This window comes from Solanum verrucosum, unplaced genomic scaffold (assembly GCF_900185275.1).
Source record: "Solanum verrucosum unplaced genomic scaffold, falcon-dt-bn FXZP01000207.1, whole genome shotgun sequence".
NCBI classification, from domain to species: Eukaryota; Viridiplantae; Streptophyta; class Magnoliopsida; order Solanales; family Solanaceae; genus Solanum; species Solanum verrucosum.
The window spans coordinates 3,707,537-3,722,257 of record NW_026019996.1 but is presented as its reverse complement, the minus strand read 5'-3'; the positions used below and the strand labels follow the sequence as shown (position 1 = coordinate 3,722,257).

At 32.4% G+C, this 14,721-nt stretch overlaps 1 protein-coding gene across 1 annotated transcript; it reads right to left on the bottom strand.

Moving 5' to 3' along the window:
• Window positions 1-7,164: 7,164 nt before the first annotated feature.
• On the bottom strand, window positions 7,165-12,015 carry LOC125819366 (inactive receptor-like serine/threonine-protein kinase At2g40270; the record flags this gene model as incomplete). The annotated part of the gene is given in 10 exon segments (XM_049498813.1): window positions 7,165-7,866; window positions 8,462-8,594; window positions 8,680-8,870; window positions 9,200-9,666; window positions 10,177-10,317; window positions 10,395-10,538; window positions 10,654-10,725; window positions 11,633-11,801; window positions 11,909-11,933; window positions 11,935-12,015. Coding segments are annotated over 10 exon segments (1,989 nt in total), but the record flags the coding sequence as incomplete, so codon positions are not given.
• Window positions 12,016-14,721: the final 2,706 nt, after the last annotated feature.

The following is a 14,721-nucleotide window of genomic DNA, read 5'->3' as shown; positions in this document are numbered from 1 at the left end:
ATAATTCGCAAATTATGTATAACGAAGTATGCATCATATTTTTCTCCAGAACAAGATAATACTTATTTCTGATAAAAGTAGATATCATATTCATTGCTTCACACACACACACTATATATATTTAAGGAACATGCTTTGCATATATATTTTCAGCTTTTATTATAAAATTTGTGTAACAAAATAATAAATCAAAAATGTATTTTAAAATCTATGTCACGTGAGAAAATATTTGTTGTAATGATACGGAGACACCATTTAATATTTGTGAATCTAAAATTTGAACTTGTATTGTGTTTACTGTAATTCATTACTTTAGTTATTTATTTGCTGAATAGAAATAAACTCGAAAAAGCGGACAAACACAGTTACCATCTAGCAATAAATACGTGAAGAAAATCAATATCATATAACCCCATAATGATATATAGAAATATGCCGATTGAATTTCATGCCCTAGATTCATGTAAATACCTCTAACTCTAAATACTAAATTAACTAAGAGAATTGAAATTTAAAGACAAAAGAAATCTTAAAATTATCAATAACTGATCAAACATGATAAACAAACATATTTCTCGACAAAACTTGCTAACAAAGCAAAATAGATGTACATTTATCAATTCAGCCCAAACGTTTAAATTTGTTGTCTGATTTTATATCTATTTCTTTTATAATAATAACATATCTCGTGAAATTTGTCTAGGGAGTGTAGGGTGTGCATAGACCTTACCTCAATTCAGAAGATCCTCAACTTGATTCGAGTATAGCAAATCAGAGTAAATATGAAAAAGAAAAATGACAGTGAAGAGAATATAATATATATAATATAATATAATATAATATAATATAATATAATATAATATAATATAACAACTATTACGAAAACAGTAACAACAACAAAAAAAAAAGTTCAATAATCGAAACATCATAAAAATAATTGGTGGTAGAAAGCAAAAGCAAGACAGTACAAGAATAAAAGTACTACTACGACAGACACCACTAAGCCTAAATCCTTCGGAAAGCAGGAGAACACTCCAGTACAACTTTCTACCTTAATCGGCGATCTCCATGCTTAAGCATTTTCTGTAATTGATGAAATCAAATTCTTTTTTTCTTATGAGCTTTGAAAGGCGAATTAGCTTATGTATCTGTCAATAATAATTTTACCTCATGCACATGATATTTCTCGGAGATGTATGTTGTCCCCAGTCCCATTGAATTTGATTTTCAGAGGCTTGGGGTGCTGCCTAGCTCCTATGATGAGAGCGACAAAATCAACCTGGACTCATAATGGTTATGTACATTTGTCCGAAGTTGTAGCTTCGAATTTTGTGATGTCAAGCTTTCTTTCAACTAAATAGAAGCTAAGCAATCAAACATTAGTGAAATCATCATCATCATCATGTGTCTAGTATAATCGATAGCAACATCCTTTGGCCTGCTATTTATGTATTCATGTTGTTGATCGGATTTATATTCTCTAAATCTTAATCGGCATTTGTAGTCTGCTCCTCCTGAAGACATATATATTTGATCTCGGATAGCAATAGGGAGTTAGTTGCACTTCAACTACATTATCCTTGTTTGTAATTTTGCTCCATCATTTTTATGACTTGTTCCTAGAAAAAAAAAACAGCTAATAACTAAGTAGATTAGTGAGTTAAACCAACACATGTCTTAGACCCACAGTGGACCCCAAATTATATATCCAATTGTTATAAGGTCAAGACATGCATATTGATTTAACTCGTTGGTTTCTGTATTAAAAGTTAAATCTATTAATGTATGATCTTAACAAGAAAAGTAACGAAGCAAAAATAAATTGAGTGAAATAGTAGAGCTTATTTACTTCATGTTTTAGTTAGATCCATTGACGATAAAGTATGACCAGTCTCAGATACAAAGATGACTTAATATATAGTGCTTGAGAGCTACGACTTAGTAAAATATAGAAAACTTGGGACGCAAGAATATCAATGTACTATTTTTTTATTGTCTAGAGAATCCAACCCCTTTATAAGAAAATAAATACTACTATTTATAAGCAACAAAAGTAATACATCAGTTAATAAGAAGGCTTCACTCAAGTCTTAAAGTACTACGTCAAATAGAATCGTTCCACCAGAAAATATCATTATAGGTGACAATTAATATTCCTTTTCAATTTACATGATATTGTATGAATATATCTGACGTATCTCTCCTTTTATTCTATCTTCGGGATATGGGTCCTTCACTAACTTCGAGCCATGAGTTCCTACCTTAGCTTATTTTCAATAACACCATCCGACATATTTAGTAATCAGGCAAAATCAAGTTAATCAACCAACCTTTGATCTAATCACTCGATCAACGATACTTATATTGCACTTCTCTTCGATCCTCTATGCATACCTAATGTAACACATGTGAGTCAATAGGATAGAATATATGTAGACCTAGCTAGTAACATGAGTTGAAGGATGACAAACTATGAGAGTAGTGCTTATACTACTACTATGAAAGAAGTAACAAGTATAGGGCATCAAATACCACCAAGCCTATACCGTAAGAAAGCAAGACACTCAACAACCTACTAACCTTCTTAGAGGTGAACCCATGATTTGAAAACTCCGGGTGCATCAATATTAAGCTAAAAAAGAAGAAGAGGTTCTACCTAGGATAGAATCCTAGTCGCATGAGCAAAGCACTGTTGCATGCTTTCTATGTGGGCATTATTAATTATATTTAGCTTCTGCCAGTTTCTCAAGATAGATTTACATATATATATGATTTTTTTTCAGGGCCGATTTTTTAAGTATACAACTTAACAATTGTATTTACACCAACATAGCAATACTTTTTTTTTCAAAAGTAGAATTTAAATTAAAATAAAAAAGATTTTCCAAATCAGCCATGCTTATCCCGATTCCCATAAATTTCTCCAATAATTTTACCTTCCCTAATTTATTCAAATATGTTATATATTATCTCCCATAAATAGAGGTTTCCTACCAAAACAAAACTCCATTTCTCTGAGAAGAACGACTATCGAAAAAATGCATACCAATAATTTCTCAATTCTAATTCAACACAACGGGCGATGGAACTCATCATATAATTATATAAAAAATAATTCTCATGGTGTTTTATTACGTGGTTGAATTTGATTTTTCACAAATATCTATTTTGTACTTTTTGGTAGTTATTTTGTTTTGTTTAATTTGTCAATTTTGGTGTAAATTAATTCATACAATTTGATTGATGTTCTGGATCGTCGAAATTTTGGTGTAATTACAACAACTTCATATGATTTTGTTGTACACTGATGTGTCAAATTTATTTTTTGTTAAAGTTTAGATTTAATTGGTTTGATGTGTGCCGTATGGTAGCAAATATTTTATATCAATAGGTTTGTGATATGTATTTCTGTATTTGTTTTGGTATGTGATATGGTATAATTGTCGCTAATAACTGACACCAAACATATAACCTGCTGTATGTTTTGGTGTATTGTTTGGACAAATTTATATTATCTTTACATATGAACATACATATTTTAGTGTATTTTCAGTATTTGAATTGGTGTAAATAATAATATGAAAAATAGTTCCTACATTTATTGATGGTAACCTGATAAAATCATAAATTTAAAAATTGGTTTAAGGGTATGTAATCTTTGACTGTTTATTTTAAAAGCTTATTAAATGGTTAAAATTTTGGTAAAATACTTTGGTATTTCTTTGACTGTTTTTTTTAAGTTCATTAAATGGTTAAAATTTTGGTAAAATATTTTGGTATTTCAATAATTGGCTTATATACCAACGAAAATCAATGTAAAAACAAAGCTAAATAAGTTGATGACTGTAGTAAGTAATTCTAAAAGTTCCATTTAAAATTAACGAAGAATTTGTTATTTTAAACAAGCAATTACGTGGATTACAATATTGAAGGAGTTATGTATGATCTAACCACCAAATACGAAGGCTTGATTCCAGCTATATCTTTACAATTGGGAGTGGACACAACAATTTATCATTTGAAACTCAATTATTTCGTGAGTGGTCCATCTCCACCAATGAAGATACATAACGATATGGGAGTGAAAGTTTATTTAGATCAAAAGAGATGCAATTCGGATTTCTTTTCAAAATATCCTTTATGTGTGACATGTGTGGACAGAGCTATGGAATCCATTGAGTACCAAACTAATGTCAACATATTTTGGGATCCAACACACTATGTTTGACTAGCATGGATCCAATTTTGGAAGGTTACATTGAAGAATATGAAGGTACTGAAATAATTTCAAATCCTCAACACAATTTGGTGGCCGAGGATCAAGTTTATATAAACAAGCAAACTATATCGGAACTTAGCATCTACATTTTTTTCAAATTTTTCCAACTCATTACGAACCTAACAAAAATTAAAATGACATTAATGTTTCTTCAACCAAAATTCTGACAGTAAGTAAATAGTATTTATAATCAAACCTTCACAACTTCTTGGGCTATTTTCTGCAAATCCTTATTAAATGACAAACTTGGATCACTTCCAACTTTTTGTGCAGAAATATGAGGCAAGTCTTTGTCATTCTGTCGAACGACACAATGAGTCTGTAAATTCTCATTTTGCCTTACAGATCTATCACGTTTACTCTTCTTATTGAATAGAATATCAATCAAAACAATTAGGTTTTCCGCCTCAATGATAGCAAGCTCCTCATCCATGAACACAAGATCTTCAAATATATACTAACACAATAATAATAAATTATGAATATACACTACTCATAAAAAAGAAAATTAATTAATAATAACGATATAACTTCTATTACCTGATTGCCGTATTTTCTGAATATTCCTTTCTTGAGATGGTCAAAATATATCTTGTTTTTTGATATATCCCAATTGAATATTCTAGGCGTTCGATTGGATTTACGAATTGCAATTGAACCATCAACTTTGTTACAACATTCGTAAAATCAAATTTGCAACGCGAGCGGAAACCCTTCAAACTTCACATAATCCGAATCTTTTGCCATTTGACTCGATATGAAATGACGAAGATTGAAAAAGGAGAAATTGCCCCAGGGATACGTAATGTACTGTCCCGACTCAACACATAAGAAGTGATCTTTTGGAATATGTGAAAATTGTGGTGGAGATGACAATATGAATGTACTAATGAAATAAATCCTAGACATATTAAAAAAGTCTTCTTCCTGAATCAACCCATCTTCTTTAAGCACTCTTATGAAATCAGCTTTCAAAACCTTATCAACAACATTTGGAAAGTAACGAGAAAGTAACTTTGATGTACTGTTAGGATCATGATCAAAATCCATACACTCACTACACTTAAAATCAATAATTACCAAAAATTCTCTAAGCCAAAATGCATTTCTTTACCATTTATGTCAAACACAAACATGTCATCCCGATTGTTAGATAAATGATGAACAAGACTTCTAATAATCTGAGGTTGGACTTTCAATTGGGATAAGTCTAATAGATAATCAAAAGGAGACTCTTTAAACAAATGAACGCTGTCAATTTTTTCAAGTAGCTTTGTTATATCAACAAAAACGTTGACATTAACGTAAGAACACCAACGCGATTGTTTCTTCTTGATCTAAAAATAATATATTAAAAATCAATAAATTATAATAGTCATAAAATGCAAAATTTATAATATAAACAAAGAAATATTTGCATCAAACAGTACATTACTAGAAAACGACCGTAAAAACATACCTTTGGTGGTACTTGTGTTGCATTTTTCCTTTTATTATTAATCAACCTATCCCATTTTTTACTTAAACCCTTCATACCTTTGCTCACCGAACCCCATCAACATTCTAGGGCAGAATTTTTTTTAATTAATGTTACAAATCTTTCTAATAAGAACAAGATTCAACACTTGCATGTCACAAAAAAATAGAAATTTAATCAAATAAATAAATACCTTTAAATCCTGATCATTATTTACTCTTAATCTTTTAGAGAGGGGGATTTCATCCTTAAAATCGATGTCATGTGGATAATGATCTTCTAGCAATTTTTCCTTGCCCTTCGATTTTGTATCATCCCCATAATCATTTTTTTGTTGAACTTCGTAGGATGGTGAAGAATTTATAACAATACACTCATTAGTTCTACCAAATTGTCTTGAACAACTGATCGGCGGGCTATCAACGACTACCACAGATTTGTTAAGTCTAGGACTTTTATGTGGAGTCTTTTCCATCGAACAATGGTAAATTTTTTAGTTAGTTGGATTGTGAATCGTTTCTGTGAAGAAGATTAAAGGTTTAAGAAAAATAGAAGAAGAATATGGAAGAGATAACCCTTTTGATTGCCTAAAATATTTTCAAGATTTCTTGAAACTATAACTCCACATTGATAAGTACACCGCCTTTCTTGGTAATAAAACAACTTTATCAAAAAAGGAATAAACTAATTATGATCCCAAAAAGGTCCACTAAGCCTAAAAAAGGGGAAAAAAAATAAAAGTCATGAAATGTGTGTATTTGAAACTGTTTAGGAGAGAGAATATTTGATAATTATTAATATCCTAATTATACTCCATATAAAAGGCACGAAATACTAATAGTATGAGAGAGAAAAATCTGTGAAACAAAATTAAATTAAATACAAAAATTAAATGTTTTGTTGTGTATGTAGTTTAAAAACTTAGTTTGTAATTAAATATAAGTATATTGATATTTTGTTAATAAAAGTCTTAAGTAGTATATTTTTGTAATTTTCACTTTTTGGTTAAGTTAACGGATGCACATAAACATGTGGATCCACCTCTGAACCTTCTACCCTAACATGCAACCACCATATCGTCCTATCTAAAGTCACGTCCTTGATAAGAAGAAAAGCCAACTAAACATTGTAATGAATTATAAGACGATTATTTTTTCTTGTACGACCAATAAAAAATTGAATAATTCTTGCGAAGTTTGATGCTAGAACTGTTTTTGTTAATGCGATAAAGCCAAACGACCCCTTAGGTTTTATCCCTTTTGTCTAGGGTCCTTATAATAGTTTGCATAAGCAATAGAATTGATCCCAAGCCGCCAAGAAAGCAAATTAAGGCGATTTAGAAATTACTTACATACATACTAAAATATAAAATAAAAAAAGAAATTTTTTTTACTTACTAAAATTTCCATTTTTGTACCCAAACAAAAACTTCTCTTTAGCCCCCACAGTCGATATGCTCTTGTTATCCACACAAAAGAAAAATCTTTGTATATACAGGCGCTATATTAATTACCATCTAAAGGCAAATCTGAGGTACCTATGCATTAACAAGCCTCAGTTGATATAATCTCAAGCTCAGCCCACCATAGAGGAGAGAGTCTTGGGGTTGCCCCATCTGGTCCAATATCTGTTATCTCTCTCAATCTGGAAGAAACCTCTCTCATTGTCGGTCTTCGTCTTGGCTCAGGATGTACACACATTTTAATCACAACAGCTATTCTCTCTAGCTGCTCTACTTGGAAAGAATTTAAATTTGGATCAACCATTTCTCTCAGGGATTCTCCTCCCCTAAGATAGTCTGATGCCCAGTCGTCAAGAGAGCTACTGTTTGCTGAGTAAGGGAGCCTACCAGTCATCATCTCAAACAGAATGACACCAAAGCTGTAAACATTACTTTCTGGACTCGACACCATTTCAGCTGCATCTGTCTCATTCCAGAACCCAAAATCCGATATTTTGGCTGCAGAGTCTTCTGTGAGGTATACGGCAGAGGAGGTCAGGTTTTTATGAGGTAACGATGGCGACAAATTGTGCATGTGCTCAAGGCAGTATGCCATTCCCATTGTTATCCTCATTCGCATCTTCCAGTCCAAGTGTTCAGCTTCCCTTACTGCAAAACACTACAATTAGAGATCTTTTCGGTCATAATAGAGTACATAAGAATAGTTGTTTACCACAGGGAAAGCTAAACATAAATTGTTGAAAGAGCATGTAAAGTGAAATACCAAAGATGTCTTGTACAGGTATGAACATTCTGTCCAGAATCAATGATTCTTCGAGTTAATAAGCGAGATAATTTGAAGTACAATGGTCAAACATCTTATGAGGCTAAAGTGAAAATGGTTACTTCTCAAATTACAGACAAATTATCGACACGAGACCAAAGACACGTCCGTATACATCATACTCGAGGTAGAGAAAAAACTTATTCACACCTGGTGTTTACACCACCCAATGAATACATAAGATGTGTTTTCACACCCACTAGTATCATTGAACCAAAATTAATTAATACACATTCTCACGTCAACTTATCACTTAACAATGGTAAATTAATATGGTTCGTGTAAACACCAAATGCAGGTATGTTTTTACCTGCTATATAAAAGTATAGCCTAGTGCAGTTCAATCAAGCAGATGTAGATGAGTTGGGTAACAATATTGAGTAAATCACAACAGATACACCATTAGAATCAGAAACTTACTGTGCAGATGTTCAAAGAGGGTCCCATTAGGAGCATACTCAAAAACCATCATTCTGGTAAATGGATCCTCTTCTTCACAAAACCCAAGGAGGCTGACAAAGTTCTTGTGATTGACCTTTGACAATGTATCGATCTGGTAAAAGGAGGAGAAAAGCATTTAGCAACTCACATATTGGAAAAAATGAGATGTAAAATTCCAACTGGAAAACCTAAATCACCTTTTTCCTAAAATGGGCTTCCATATCTTTTGACCAATCCTTAGTAGATGCCACTGTACGAGATATCACAGCTATCTCAACTCCACTGGATAATGTGCCCTTATATAGTGTGCAAACAGATGAGGAACCGATCACATTGCTGAAATCTTCACAGGCTGACTCAAGTTCTGATCTCTTAAGCTTTGGCACACCTGTTCACAGTAAGAATGATAAAACTCAGCTCTCTATCTAAGACTATTTGCTCATATTGATAAACAAAAGTTTCGAGATATCAAGAAGAAAAAAGGGAAAAGGGAAAAGATCATTAACAATTAGAAAAGAAGCTTGTAACAAGCTCATAATGGGAGCGAAAAGGTCCATTTAAGCTTCTCCCATTTGGGTGATACTTTTAAGGCAAAATTTTGGTTTTACAGCTACATATGTTCATATAAGCTTCTATTTTATGGATCTGATTTTTAAGACAACTATTTTGGTTCTACAAATAGAAATACTATTCATTCATCGAAAGATAGAAAATTACCAGTAATGAATGCTCTCTGCAACTGTCCACTCAATCCAGTGGCCCAAGGCTTTACAACAGCCATTTTGTTGCTTCGAAAGACGATTGTGCCAGTTATCAATATTATTAGTAGAACGGAACCTCCTACAGCTGCAGACAATATTAAAACTCGATGATTACTTCGTCTGGCATCTTCAACTCTACTGCTGTTCTCTGCAGGACTGGGAAGTGAAGATGGAGAAGGAGAGGATCTTGGTGAATGAGCCATATGAGGTTCTGCAGTAATTGCCGGTGTAGGAGACGGGGAAAGAGAAGGACTCGGTGATGGAGATGGTGATGATGAAGGTGCGCTGTTCTCAACAGCAACTTTAGGACGGTCTAGAAGTCGGAAGACTGGCAGAAATTGCTTCTGGAAGTTATTCAGGACAGAAAAAGATGATACTCTTAGTAATTTTCTTCCAGCTACATTTCCAAGTGCTTCAGTAGTCCTACAAATAATTTAAATTTCATGATAACTATGTAAGTTGTTACCATAGAAGTATATACCCATAAAAGAAGCTAGTGCAAAGCTTGATTGAAAATGAGGAATATTATCACAAGATGAAAAGAAAAGATTAGTAGTGTCTTTTCAGAAATATCAGAAAATTAACTGAACATTGTTTGTGCAAACATGAATCAAAATGTGCTTAACCATCACCTATCAGGCCATTAAGGGAAACAAGAGACGTTCAATGTGAAGGGCAACCATAAGAAAACTAAAAGACAACTAGAAGACAGGGAAAATTGATGGGACTTCTAAACGTCTTCGCAAGCATCAGGGAGGTCAAAAGGACTAGCAATGAATTGCTACAGATGCATACTTATTCCAGGAATATGTATTCCAATAACTGAATCTAATGATTTAAGTCATTTTACTATTACTATGTTGGACATTTAAAGTTACAAATACACATGATTGCTCTTAAAATATACATTTCATTTGATTGAAAGATGTTTACCTTAATATCAATCTCCCATTGGGAAGTGACAAAGGTTGGGCTCTCGTAGCGTGGTTGTTATTTTCTTGGACTTCTGGGACCATTTCAAGTCTATCGGTTCCAGGAAATATGCTGCTAAACAGCTCATTGTTGTCTGATAAGCTGCATTAGTGTAACTCTGTAAGTAAGGGAACAAGGAGGTAAAATTAGAAAATGACACCACCTCTGTTTGAACTCACATTATTTCCAGAGAGGGATTATTGCAAAGCTCGGAAGGCAGCGGCTGGCTAAAGTTATTAGATCCCAGGTCCAGAATCTCCAATTCTTTTAGCTTTGCAATCTCATCAGGTATGAACCCAGTAAAGGAATTGTTATGTAAAATTCTGTAAAGAAGTCTCCAGTGAGTTGCGAATTATCTTAAAGAAAAAGACTTAAATTAAGAGTTTGTAATGACAGTGACTAGGAAAATGAAGATATCTAGTTTAAATGTGCACATACATAAACTTCAAGTGAACCAAGCGCGCGAGATCAGGAGCTAGGGTACCACATATATGGAGATCTTTCAAGTCCCTGTGAGTAGATAAAAAACACAGATTAGAACATCAGTATCATGGATAATTTTACAATAGCCAATTCAACTTAGACACTATGCTACTTACCGACTTGAAAATTATATTTATGATAATAAATGGAGATAATTGTGTATGAAAATTATTGCATTTACGAAAATGAATACAGTAAAATGCGTTTCTAAAGTTAGCTAGGGATGAATATATTCTAGCTATGATATAATTACCCGTTTCACAAAATTCGACTGCCAGTTAATTCATAGAAATATAGAATCATGTATCAGGTCAAGAAACAAAGAGATCATGTTATACATGTAGATCTAATTATCTAGTTTACATTTATTTGAGAAAGATAAATAAACTGGAGAAAGTTGACATCGAAGGTAGTATGTGAAATTTGCCTCCTTTTATTTGATCTCTGATAATATTTATATCTTTGTTACTATATCTAACGCCATGTTTGCCCTTTCTAGAGGAGGGCGGGTTTTCCAAATCTCTCCCTTCCATTAGACCCACGGTCAGATGCTTCATCATTCTGAATTTAGACATCAACTTATTACATCCATTCTCAAGGCTATGTTTAATTATCTTGATCACAACATATCATAAGATTGTGCTTAGCCTCTCAAAATATTTGAGTAATAAAATCAAATTTTAAAATAGCTCCCTCTTTACAAGAACACAATTAGCTACCACTCCAGGTACAAAACACCAAAAGATGTTCATTACACTAAAGCTTCAACAGGAATTGGTGCCAAAAGCTTCTCATTTATTCATACCCCTTCTGGAATCACCGCCAACTCATGGAATAAAAGTTTCAGAATTCAATCAGAGACCAAATTTAGAATCATCTATATAAGCCAACCAGATCAAAATTGAAAAAGAAGACTTCTGCAGAACCAAATAACAAGAGAAAAGAGCAATTTTTAGTACTTACAGAAGACACAACATTCCCATTAACGCACCCAACTCCTAACCAAGTACATGGATTTTCCACTCCATCACCATCTTTCCAATTCAACAAAGCCCCAAATGGATCACTCTCCACTCTCTCCCTGAATCTTAACAGTGCCAAACCTGCAGCAATAAAGACTAAAACTTTAAGCAAAATAACAAATTTTTTATTGCCATTTCTAACAAAGTAAGTCTTAAATAGCAAATAATAACAAGAAGAAGAGTAATACCCTCATCATTGAGAGACCAACAGAAAACACAATTCCTGATGCACCAAACACAAGAACAGCACAATAACCAACAACAAGCTATTCTCACTGAATTTCCCATTGCCAATTCATTTCACACAAAACATAAACAAAACCCACTAGTATATCTTATACCCAAACTGAAAAACAATCGCTAAAATTCACAATTAATTAAAAGTCCACCGCTTCAAACTTCAAACTCGTCAAAAACCAAAACCCAGAAATTGAATAAATCCAGTAAATAAAATAGTAGAAGAAAGAGGGAAAAACAAATAGGAGACTGAGTTTGTTCGAAAAAACGCGTAAAAAACAAACAAAACCAAGCAAACAAAAACTGGAAGCTCTTTTTTGACTTTATTCACTTTAGGCAAAAATGGTATTGTCTTCTTCGCCAATAGAAAAACAAGGAGAAGAAAGGTTTACTGTGAAAAACGTGAATTTTTTCTTTTTGTGAGTTTCAGATAGAATTTTCAATACAAGTTGCCTACTTCTTCTATTCAAAATAACTGTGACGTAGAAAAATGGTTGAGACTTGAGAGAGAGATTGAAAGATTCACAAAGTTTGATGACTGAGTAAAAGCTAACGACATATCATCAGAATATGACAAAGCCCTTTGTTATAATCTTCACTTGTTTATTCAAGGACTTTACTTGGAAACTTCATTTGGTACCCTAGCCTACGTTCATGACTTTTTAAAAAAAATAATATTTCTCTCAAAATCTCTTTAAGCCTAATGTTTTCATCTGCTAATGGTGACATTAATTATTTTATAAATATTTGGTTGTTGGGAACTGATTAACATGTTAGGAGAATGAGTTTCTAGCAAAGTAACATATGTACAAGTACAACCAAATAGGGTTATTTCACTAGTCCTACGCTTAATTAGAGTACATCTTTCATATGAGTCTTGTTGTAGTGCACGATTTGAATTTAGTTGGAACTCCAATAAGTAGCTTCTCATTAACAAGTTTTTATTTGGGAAATTTACAAAAATCCTATCTGTTTAGGAACTAAAATATTTGTATACACTCTAGTTGTAATATTACAAATTTTATCAAATTTTTAGTGCATTCATACACATCCAGATACATATATCTGGGATACGTTGGGGTTAAAATTAAGTGTAATTTGTTCTAGATATACTACATCCAAGAAGATTCGCATGTACTTGGGATACATAGACAAATCTTGCTCACCACTTTCCTATGTATTTGGTATTCCAGATACATGTGTATCACACCATATACATATAGATACATGTATTAATTGTGATCTAATGTGATGCACATGTATTTGGGATATATAACTATCTCGCTCGTCTCTCTTCATATTTTAATGTATTTGATAGCAAAAATACTAGATATATTTTTCTTAATATATAATATAAAACTCTTAATTAATAGTAAGATATGTAATTATTTAAAACTATTGATATATGTATCAAGGAGAAAGTGATTTCTATTATTTTATCACATTTTAAAATAATTTTACATGCAGATTTTGATAAGTCGGCTAGAAATTTTTGGATATCAAATATAATTAAACTAAAACGGAAAAAAAGAATGAATGTTTTTTTTTTACTTGAAAAAAATATTTTAAGAGAAACAGGTGATTCCCAAGCTTTGCTAGATCTTGATTGATATTTGAGGAAAATTATAAGGTAAGCAATATTCATTTTCATTAGTGACAAGTAGTTGACACAACCAATCGAGGAAGGTCTGCAATCTAATTAAATAGGTACATCGAAAATTGCTTATGAATTTCAGTACTAATACGGTGAAAGGTGTACTTCAAATTTTAACTTTATGATTCTGAATTTTGTAACAATGATTTCCAAATGTCATTAACTAAATTCTAAACTTAATATAGGTACATATCTAATAAACTTCTTAATACAAATATACTATTTAAACAAAAGTTGCTGAGTTCGACTGAACACGTACCCAGACTTCTAGCTGATCCGCCCCTAAATACTGTGATCATACAAACTATATTTCAACATCAGCAACAAATTCCTCCCTACCCCACCCCCACCCACCCCACCCAAAAAAAAACACACAAAGAAGACCAAGACCAATTCAAATGAAAATGATAGAATCACCCAAATCTGAAAAGTATAAGTGTGCGTGTGGCTGTATGTCTCTCTCAATGTATGTATATATATCCTTTCACAATTGTGTGACTAAGCTTTACCAAAGAAAAATTGGGAGTTTGTAACACTTGTTGTTAGGAAATGTTTGTCTCATTCTCTTTTTCTTTATAACTCTTGTTGCTATGTGGGTGAAATAAATGAAATTTATATATATACTATAATTTTTAAATTAGGGAACTTACATAAATCCCATTAATTTAAAAACTAATTACTTAGATATACTTTAGTTTGTAATATTATGTATATTATCAAATTTTGGTGCCTCCAGATACATCCAAATACATGTATCTCAGTTACATGAGATCAAAATTATGTGTAATGTGTTCTAGATACATTGTATCCAAGTGGATTCGCATGTATCTGGGATACGTAAAAAATCCCCTTCACCTCCCTCGCCCCTCTCCCATATATCTGGTATCCCAGATACATGTCGCATCAAATGCATACATATACATGTATCTAGTATGTATCTAGTGTGATTCACATGTATCTGGGATACATGTGAATCACGCTCGCCTCCTTCCCCAATTTCGCTCACCTCTCTTCCTATTTTTGTGTATCTGATAGCAAAAATACAAGTATCTAAGTGTATTTTCTTCAATATATGGTAGGAAACTCTTAACTTGTGGTAAGATACTTAAT